The 11244-nt window shown below is 33.3% G+C and overlaps 1 protein-coding gene across 1 annotated transcript; it reads left to right on the top strand.

The window, feature by feature from the left end:
* Positions 1–6098: 6098 nt before the first annotated feature.
* On the top strand, positions 6099–6656 carry LOC125421568 (uncharacterized). Its single transcript, XM_048470781.2, has one exon. It carries the CDS (start codon positions 6099–6101, stop codon positions 6654–6656), a length of 558 nt encoding a protein of 185 aa, XP_048326738.1.
* The last annotated feature ends 4588 nt before the right edge of the window (positions 6657–11244 follow it).

Genomic DNA, 11244 nt, shown 5'->3' with positions numbered 1-11244 from the left:
TCATGGATCAGAGGAAAGGTTTCTTAGGTTTGGGGGACAAAATAGATATTTTGGAATTTCTTTTCTATTGGGTATGCTTCCTAACGCTTATGTAGGGATTTGGATCACTAATAGACAAAAATCCAGGACTAGTTTGGATAGTGATGTAATATTGATGTTTAAAACTTCTCAGAACCACAACTTTTTATCTGTAACTCGGGTTTGGGGGACAAAATAGATATTTTGAAATTTGTTTCCAATTGGGCACACTCCCTAACACTTATATAAGGTTGTGGGTAACTAACAAATAAAACTTCTCAGAACCATAACTTTTTATTCGTAACTCAAAATTTAGTGTAGTATCAATCTATGAACTCGTATCAATGTGCTCTATGCAATGGTATACTGGACAAACTAAAATATTGACCATATAAAAAATGAAAATTGGGATCCACAAATGATTCAGTTAGTCAAACTCAGTTAAAGTTTTAAAATTTCGAGCATTTTAAGGGACGGGATATTACATGGCATATCATTTCATTCACTTCTCTCAATTAGGTGATAATTATGGAAACATTTAGATACAATCTTACCCATTCCAAAACTCTCAGCTTTAATTAAATGCATGGGAACCTACCAGTCCACTACAATAAGCAAAATAATGAAAGAATACTATAACCCAAAATCACAATTCTCATATAAATGCAGTTCCATCTCAAATTCTTTAGCCATTTTAACCCACAATCCACCCTCATGAATACTTTCCAAATCCATGTACTTAATCTAAAATGCCTTTAAAAAAGACAAGAAGAAACTCAACCCAAATCCAAAGTGTAGTGTGATTGAAAATTTTGATTTTAGTATTTAAAGGTATTTATGACATTTTACTAATGGATATTTTTATAAATATCATTAAACTTTTAGTATTGTTAATAATTTTTGTAGTGTGAATAGAATCATCCAAATTTTTAATAAATTTTTTTAATATTCCAAAATCACACTTATTATTATTGTATGACAATTATTTAGAGTTAATTTAATCCACCTCTCTTGAAGTTTGAATAAAATACAATTTAATCCCTTTAGTTTCAAAAATATTATCAATATTTTTTTTATTTTTAGAAAGTTATAATTTTACTCCTTTATTTTTTTCATCCAAACTTTTTAAAATAATATTATTCACATCCTCTTTAAGAGTGATAGTTATAATTTTCAAAATACAAAAGGTTAAATCCTAATTAATCTAAACCTCAAGAGTCAATATATAATATTCCCAATTATTTATTACCTTTCATATCATTTTCTTTCGTTCCCATTTACTAGTCATCTAAATAATAATTTTGAATACTTTCTTCTTCTTTTTTCTTTTTTTTTTCCTTCCTCGTTAACTTGTTCTTTCTTTTCATTTACATTTTTCAATCCAAAAATATGTAATAATTTTAGAAAATTATCATTAACATCTTCTTAATTTTCTATTTCTATTTATCAATTATTTTCAACTATTAGCTTTAACCTTTAAAAGCCAAATAGATGTTAAAAATTAATATTTTATGATTGAATAATATTGTAAAATATATATAGGTAAGTGATAATTTTTCATAAGTATAGGATCTAAGTATAATTAATGTGAAAATAAAAAATTTTAAATGAAATTTTTCAAAAGTAAATTTGTGCCAAAATGCAATGCTACAAAACACCCAAACTTGGACATTTGATCTCAAGCTGAGAATGTCGCTTGTTGGGTTGAGATTTACGTTCATTTAAAGAAAGATTCAATAAATTAAAATGATATCAGCCATCCTTATTTCTATGCAGAACCAAGGACCCTTACAATCCATCAAATGTCAAGGAAACGTCTTTCATGGGCCTTTTTGAAACACATTAATATAATTACTATATTGGGCTATTTTAAGTGTAAGGCTATTCCTCTAAATTTTAACTCTAATAGTATTCGTAAATTTGAATTGGTGAAAAGTATTAAGAATGCATTTTTAATGATTTTGGATTCAAATTTTGTCTAGATAAAATTCTCCATTTCCCAATTATGGTATTACAAAAGAAAAAAATGTATGCCAAGAGAGAGGGACTATATGGTTTTGGTTAATTCAAGTTAAAATAAAGTATGTGAACTGATATTGAAATTTTAATAAAATAATTTGATGCATGTAATAAAACTCAAAAAAAAAAAAAAAGAAGTGATATTTGATTAGAAAAATTGTAGCTAATCTTGAATGGGGATGTAGTTTACCCATTATGAACTGTCCTTGTCTCGCCTCCTGGGAAAGAAATTTACCCTCTTCTGCTCTGATCTTATTTTTGTTGGATTTATGCTCCAGAAGCAATCTAAACAGTTGATCAAGAGCCTTAATTAATAGTGGTCGTTGGATCCCCAAGCTAGCTAATAAAGTGATAGAGCCCATTAATAGAGATAAAGGTGGCCCATCTGTTGGGCCCATGGTAATTAGGAAACCCTGAGAGGCTAGGGTTTGGAGTCTATATATAGACTACTTTCTCAAGAGCCTCCAGAGGGAATATATTTTCCAGGTACTAAAATAATACCTTGAAGCCTTCTTGTTTCTACTGATTGGGTGTGCCCACACAAAGATCCATCGTGACTAGAATAGCTTGGAAGACTTAGCGAAAAAGGTTAGTAAAATCTATATGGGTATTGACATAATTTATCGCATATTTTATTCAATCGCAGGCTTCCGCTGTATGTATGATTCCAATAATTGGTATCAGAGCCTAGATTGAATTGGTATGTGATAAATCGAATCCATTGTTTTATTTTCATGTATATGTGATGTATATTAGATATATGGCACCTAGGGTTCTATTGTTCATGTTATTTATAACTTTTGTATTATGAATGAATTATTTAGTTTTTGCCTTAATCCATGGTAAATTTTTGCTTGTATTTATTTTTATTTTTTACGTAACAAGGAGGCTAATCATAAGATTAGGTTTTCTCCTTGATTTGCTTATTTATTTATTTTTACTGCACTTTTATTTGAATTTTTATATGTAAATTCAGATTTATTGGAAAAAAATATGTAAAAGTACTTGAGAAAACTGTATATGTGTTGTTGTTCATCACTTTTCGTGTCAATTGAAGCCATGTTTTGACAAACTAACACCCGGAGAAGATGCATGACATCGAAGAGTCGGTGGAGGGAGGATAGCCGCTGGTAGATGCTTCACGCGCCCACATGCGCCACTCAAATTGACTGAGAGTGGGATTCATGCGCCATAATTCAGACAACACGTGAGGTCGCATGTGTCGTCAGAATTTGTTGGTTTTTGGTGGGCTGGTTGGTCTGATGGCTATCTAGCTCTCTGTAAAATTTTGTGAGGATAAGAGGTTTGTATGGCAACTAGTGGCGGTTTTGGTGTTCAACATCAATAGGGGACATGTTAAGGTTTTGTGTTTTTTGGGCTAAAAACCCTAGAAACCAATTCTAACTTGGCCCACACCCCATAGACTTGCAAGATCTGAAGAAAAAAAAAAAATACAGGCCATATATCAAGTTGGGATCCTTGGCCCTATTTGGGATTGTAATTTTCTTTTCTAGAAAACCATGGATTAGGGTCTATTAATTATTATTTGTTTATAATTGTTTAAATTATATGGATATAACATGTGATATGTGCTTAACATACCATTTAAAATAGGTGATGCCATATAATTGCATCATTGGATATATACATGTGCATAATAATATTTGTTTTGCCTAGGTAATATTATTATGGAAAATCCTAATTAATTAATGTAAAATATTGAATGGGTGAAGATTAAAAATTAATTTAATTTGAAACCTACAGGCTCCATCAAAGGTCCAATAATAAAATGGTTGTGTGATGCCCCAACAAATAAGCATGACTGGATTTTATTGGATTGGATCTAAAATAATTTCAAAATTTTAATAAGGTTGTACGACCCAACGTCGAAAATGCTTAGGTATCAAAGATAATTTTGAAATTAAATTAATGGTTATTACATTCAATTTTAGTGACATTAATAATCCTCCCAACGAGACTCTATTAGTGTTATTAAAAGCCTAAAAATTATTAAAACAATGGTTGATTTCTAAAATTATTTTTCAATGATGTGTGTTTGTGTTATCTGAGAAGACTCTGTCTAAGGAGGTAGGTTCTTAAGGAGTCTTTGACCCACCTCACCTTTCTGGGAGTTGATTTGGTAGGACACTATACATATCGGGTTCAAAAAGTTTTAAATTCTTAAATCAATTTTGAGTGGTATGTGTTGGTGTTATCTAAGAAGACTCTCTCTAAGGAGATAAGTTTTAAAGAGTCTGAGATCCACCTCACATTTCTTGGGAGCTAACTTAGGAGGACATTAAAATATACCATGTTCAAAATTTAATTTAGGGACATTGGCAGCTATGCACCTCGAACTTTATCGAGATAGACACATTGCACCCTAAACTTTTTTTCCTGGCATTATACACCCCAAACTTCTTTTTCCCTTACATTGTTGATTCTTTTGTCAAAAATGCTTAATGGAATGACCATGTACTGCGCACGTGATCATCAAGTGAGGGTAGATCGTGTCAAAAATGGTTTGAATGGCATTCTTCTCATAAATATAGAAAACAACGAGTTAAAAAAAATAAAAAAAATCCACTTTCGAATGCTGTAAACAGACAAAGGATTTAATTCTTTTTCTAGTTTTTTGCTTACCAACTTAAAGATCATATGGGTCTCTAGAATCCAAACCAGTTGGGGTACCATATGATGTTGTTATTGCTGTTTCCTAAAAAATCATAAGAGAAAAAACAAAACAAAAAAAAGAAAAGAAAAAAGAAATTAGCTTTTGCAACAAAAAAGTTTACTATTTTGCTAACAACATAAAAGAGAAAAAAAAATCAAAAGATTTTAGAATCTACCCATATTTGTCCTAGACTTTTCCTTTCTCTTTGTAAGGCTTAATGAGAACTCTAGCATCATAAATGAAATGAGGGTTTCCTTTAGCCAAGATAAGCTTCACAGCTTCTGTGTAGACAAAAGTCACAAATCGAAACACTCTCTTATGCTGGTATGGGATTCTCACATCTTGAACTGGTCCATAAATGCTTCAATTGAAAAAAATAAAATAAAAAATCAGCATATTGAATAATAATCCATTGAAGCAAAATAGAGAAAAGAACCCACAAATCTATTTTAAGATAATAGAACCTGAAATAATTTGAAACATCTTCCTCTCAGAAGGTGCTGTCAGCTGCGAAAGTCAAATAAATTTGCCTAGAAGCTGGATTCACCATTCCAGCACTACCATTCATCGAAAAATCATTCCTTTCAAGGCAAGATTTTCCGAACTTGTGCAAATCATCAGCACCCATTATAGAAGTTGCCATAGCTCTACACATAAAACCAAAATAAACAAAACATCAATAAAGTCAAGCAAAACTTTAAACTTTGAATGCTAAGTAAAAAGAGTTTCCTTTTACCTTTGAGTTTCACTTTGTTGTTGGTGAAGAAGGAAATTCATGCACTTTGGTTAATAGGGAAAAAATTAGAATAGTAAAATCCCTATCTGAGAAGATTGGTTTCTGATCCTTAACCACACACACGAGAGGCACGGGATGAGGATAGTAAAATGACCTGATCTACCCTCGCTTGATGATCACGTGCGCAGCATATAGTCATTCCGTTAATCATTTTTAACAGAAAAACAAACAGTGCAAGGAAAAATGAAGTTTAGGGTGCATAATGTTAGGAAAAAAAGTTTAGGGTGTAATGTATCAACCCCGATAAACTTCGAGGTGCATAGCTGCCAATATCCCTTTAATTTATTATAAATGTCTTGCCCAACATAAGTATTTGTAATGGAAATTAAATTATTATTTCAATAAACATTAATAAAAAGCAGTTTAAGGGATCTACATATTTGCATGTTTGTTGTATTGATTACGTGTTAATATGTGTGCATTTTAATTTTCAGAAAATGGCATCTTTTAATCCTCTTGCTATAATTTTGAATCAAAAACCATTGCATGGAAATGACTACGACCTATGGAAAACCAATCTCTACATTTTCCTTGATTTTGAGAGAATAAAATTCATTACAACAACTTTGAAACCTTAGGAGCCCGCTGCTAATGCTTCCGAGGAAACTAAGAGCAATTGCAGATTGGCAACGGGTGAATACAATAGCTCGCTATTATATTCTAGCCAGCATTGCAGAACATCTGCATAAGGAACTTGATAATTTGGAGTATGTATTAGAAATAATTCAGACTCTAGATGGGATGTTTGCTAAAAGTAACAGTACTGCTAGACAAGCAGCTATATGGGCACTTATGAACACTCGTATGACTGGAGGAAGTGTGCGGGACCATTTTTTAAAGATGATGGTGGCGCATATCAGTACTACGGAAGTGATGGGGGCTAAGATAAAACAAGAGATGAAGATAGACATGATCTTGGAATCTTTACCGGATAGATTTAGTCAGTTCAAAATGAACTATAATATGAACAAACTAAATCTTACTCCTGTTGAACTGATGCACAAGCTTGCGAGTGCAAAAGGTCTCTCGGGAAGCAAGGAAGTGCCTATCATGCTGAAAGTTCCTCAAAACCTAAAGGGAAACCTAACGGTGGAAAGAAGAACGAGAAGCAAAAGGGAACAGGTCCAACTACCAAATCAGCTACAATGAAGAAGCCGAAAGGCAAGTGCTTTAAGTGCGGACAGAAAAGTCACTAGAAGAAGGATTGCCCTAAATCAGGTATGGGTAGTCTAAATGATGTTGAGGCTTGTTTAATGGAGAATTACAATGATAAATGGATCATTGATTTAGGAGCCACTAACCATGTTTGTTACTCTTTGCAGTGGTTCAAACAAAGTAGCTCAATCAGTAAGGGACAAAGAAGTTTGAAGTTGGGAAATGGGGAATATGTCTTCGTAATGGCAGTAGGACTAGTTGAGTTATGTTTTAATAATAAAACTTTATGTTTATCAGATTGTTTATTTTTTCGAGATTTTAAGAGGAATTTGATTTCTGTTAGTTGTTTAGTTGAACATGGTTTAATGGTACAGTTTAATTCCTCAGTTTCAATAAAAAGAGTAATAATACTTTTATTTGTTATGGATTATTGATGAATGGTCTATATTTTTTAACTCCTTTGTCTTATAGTATAAATGCCATTGAAAATACTGATAATGAGCAACTTCCCTTATATAAGAAAAGGAAGGTTTCAAATAAAACCTATTTATGACATTTGCAATTGGGTCATATTAATTCTAGCAGAATTCATGGTTTGGTTAAAAGTGAAATTTTAAATTCCTTGATCTTTGAACCCATACCAGTATGTGAATCATGTTTAGAAGGTAAAATGACAAAGAGGCCTTTCAAGGCCAAAGGAAATCGTGCCACCATACAGTTAAAATTGGTACATACTGATGTATGTGGACCAATGAGCGTTCAAGCCAGAGGCGGGTATGAGTATTTCATCACATTTACTGATGACTACTCATGATATGGCTATGTTTACCTAATGCACCATAAGTCTGAAGCTTTTGATAAATTTCAAGAGTATAAGGCTGAGGCAGAAAAGCAATTAGGTGTCCATATCAAGCAGCTTTGGTCTGAACGAGGTAGTGAATACTTGTCTAAACAGTTCAAGTCTTACTTGGCTAAAAAAGGGATAGTTTCTCAATTATCATCTTCAGGAACGCCCCAAGAAAATGGAGTCTCTGAAAGGAGAAATAGAACCCTTTTAGATATGGTGAGGTTAATGCTTAGTTATTCATTATTACCTTAATCGTTCTGGGGATATGCCTTAGAAACAGCTGTATACATACTAAACTTGGTTTCATCTAAATCTGTTTCAAAGACACCCACAGAATTATGGAAAGGGCACAAACCCAGTTTAAACTATATTCGGATTTGGGGTGCCTCAGCACATGTCTTAACACAGAAATCTCAAAAATTGGAATCTCGTACAGAAATATGTATGTTTATTAGCCACCCTAAGGGAACGAGAGGTGGAATATTTTATAATCCAAAGGAAAATAAGAGTAAAGTGGTTCTTGAGGAGCTTGACTCAGTTCGAGATCCACAAAAAACTCCTAGTTTTCCACCTCTATTTCCTGATGATGTTCAAAGAGGGGAAAATGTACAAAATGTACCTAAAGGTGAACAAACACAGGAAACAGCTCAGGAACAAATTCAAGAAACTCAAGAACAAGAATATAATGAAGAGATTGGTAATCCACTTGAACCACAAAACATGGATCCTCATGTACAACAACCAGTGCAACAAACTCAGAGTGGGAGAATGATACGTAAACCTGCAACGCATGCCTTGTTAAGAGAGACTTATCAAGTTGTTCTAGATAATCCTGATAATGATCCTACCACATACAAAAAGGTATTGGAGGATGTTGATGTGCAAGAGTGGAGAAAGTCCATGGACCGTGAGATGGAATCTATGGATTCTAACTCAGTCTGGTCTCTTGTATGAACATTTAAAGGGGTAAAACCAATTGGGTGTAAATGAATCTACAAAGAAAAGAGAGGACCAAATGGTAAGGTTGAAACCTTTAAAGCTAGATTAGTGGCAAAAGGTTATACCCAGAAAGAGAGCATAGATTATGACGAAACCTTTCCGCCAGTAGCCATGCTTAAATCTGTCCGGAATCTCTTAGCTGTAGCAGCAGCTCTTGATTATGAAATCTGGCAAATGGATGTCAAAACAGCTTTCTCAATGGGGAATTGGAAGAGGACATTTATATGCAACAACCGGAAGGATTCATAACAAAAGGTCAATAACACATGGTTTTCAAGTTGCATAGGTCAATTTATGGACTTAAGCAAGCATCCAGATCATGGAACTTCAAGTTTGATCAAGTTATCAAATCATACGGTTTTGAGAAAAGCCCTGATGAACCATGTGTGTATAAAAAGATTCATGGTATAGTGGTAGTTTTTCTGGTTCTTTACGTAGATGATATTCTGTTAATTGGAAACAGTGTGAAAGTGTTGTTAGACATAAAGGGTTACTTGAAAGCGCAATTTGATATGAAGGATTTGGGTGAAGTTAACTATATTCTATGAATCAAACTTCTACGAGACAGGAAGAATAAGGTGTTGGCTCTATCCCAAGCTTCCTACATTGACAAAATAGTGACCAGGTTTGGCATGGAAAATTCTAAAAGGGGACTTCTAACCTTTAGACATGGAATTCATCTTTCCAAGGAGTAATCACCAAAAACTCCTGAAGAGAAAGAACTCATGAGTAAGAAACCTTATGCTTTGATTGTTGGTAGTCTCATGTATGCTATGCTATGTACCAGGCCAAATATCTGCCATGCAGTGGGAGTAATAAGCCAATACCAATCAGATCCTGGAGTAGAACACTAGACTACAGTGAAACATATACTCAAGTACTTAAAGAGAACAAGGGATTATATGTTGGTGTATTCCGGTGGAAGTCTTGAAACAATTGGTTATACGGACTCTAATTTTCAAGGGGATATTGATTCTAGTAAATCAACATCTGGATATGTGTTTACCCTAAATGGGGGAGCCATTTGTTGGAGGAGTGTTAAACAAACTTGTGTTGCTGACTCCACGACTGAAGCTGCAAAGGAAGCGATATGGCTCAAGAAATTCCTTTTGGATCTTCATGTGATACCAAGTGCAGATCGGCCCATTACCCTTTGCTGTGATAACAGTGGGGTAGTAGCACAGTCCAAAGAACCCAGGTCTCACAAAAAGCAAAAACACATATTAAGAAAGTACCACTTGATCCGTGATTTCATTGATAGAGGAGATACAGTGGTTACTAAAATAGCATCTGAGAAGAACCTAGCAGACCCTTTTGCTAAGGCTCTTCCTGAATGAGTGTTTGAGAAGCATGTAATTTGTATGGGTCCTAAAAGGATCTCAGGCTTACTTTAGAGTAAGTGGGAGTTGGTTATATTTATGCTTAGGAGCAAGACTAATTGTAATATCATTTTCTGATTTAATAGTATGAATTTTTTTAAATTCTTATGCACACTTTGTTTTACATATAAGGTCCAGATTAATTATGCAGTATATGATCATATGGATAAGTTCATAGAAGACATGATCATAGATTCTCATAATTAATGAATTGTCTCATAGTTGTTAAATAAAGTTGGGCACTTTATTTAGACTACAATATTTTATGAAATAATCTGTCTTGGTTATTATAAAATATTGGAATGATTTATAGTCATTTTGAGAGGATCATGAGAGATTTAATTAAGGATAAATTCCTATAAAAAAAATTAAATCTCAGGCAATATTGGATATGTTTTTTTCTTAATCCTAAGTATATTGTAAATAGGAAATTAAGTGACTATGCTTTTTTGAGTTATCAATAAGTGAGGTCTATTATGAACGACCAATATCTTGATAATTTGGGAATTATGGTTAATTTGATTACCAAGTATTTATGAAATATACAACATGGAATTTGTATGAAATATCCTCTTCACATGTTTCAGTAATCAGATATTAAAAGTCACTAGCCAGTGCGTTGGATCCGTTAGAGAAACTAATAAGTTAAGAGAATAAATAATTAATTGATGCATAGAAATTATTATCAATTAATTATTGGTATCTTACAAAGTAAAAATAAATTTAATATATACATTATTAATTTTGGAGTTCATATCTAGACTTTTAGTGGAGTAGCACCGGATAAGATCACGGTCCTAGACTTGCTCCTAAGCAAGTGGGAGATTGTTGGATTTATGCTCCAGAAGCAATCTAAACCGTTGATCAAGAGCCTTAATTATTAGTGGTCGTTGGGTCCCCGAACTAGCTAATAAAGTGACAGAGCCCATTAATAGAGACAAGTGTAGCCCATCTGTTGGGCCCAAGGTAATTAGGTAACCTGAGAGGCTAGGATTTGGAGTCTATATATAGACTACTTTCTAAAGAGCCTCCAGAAGGAATATATTTTCCAAATTCTAAAATAATACCTTAGAGCCTTCTTGTTTCTTGTGATTGGGTGTGCCCACACACAGATCCGTCACGACTAGAATAGCTTGGAAGATTCAGCAAACAATGTTAGTAAAATCTATATGGATAATGACATAATTTATTGCATATTTTATTCAATCGTGATCAGGCTTCCGCTATATGTATGATTCCAACAATTTTAATACGGTGGGGTATCTTGCGGAGTAAATTGCCATCTTAGTTTATTCTAGTTCAATTCAAATTTAAAATTGTTCATTATTCCAATCCAGTGTAGTTGTAAATTTGAAAA

This window comes from Ziziphus jujuba, chromosome 8 (genome assembly GCF_031755915.1).
Source record: "Ziziphus jujuba cultivar Dongzao chromosome 8, ASM3175591v1".
NCBI lineage: Eukaryota > Viridiplantae > Streptophyta > Magnoliopsida > Rosales > Rhamnaceae > Ziziphus > Ziziphus jujuba.
Note: the sequence above shows the minus strand (reverse complement) of the source record. Positions and strands in the feature narration are given on the sequence as shown.

What these genes read in the sequence shown, in the direction of transcription:
- LOC125421568 (XM_048470781.2), top strand. Translation starts at nt 6,099, where the DNA reads ATGCTTCCGAGGAAACTAAGAGCAATTGCAGATTGGCAACGGGTGAAT.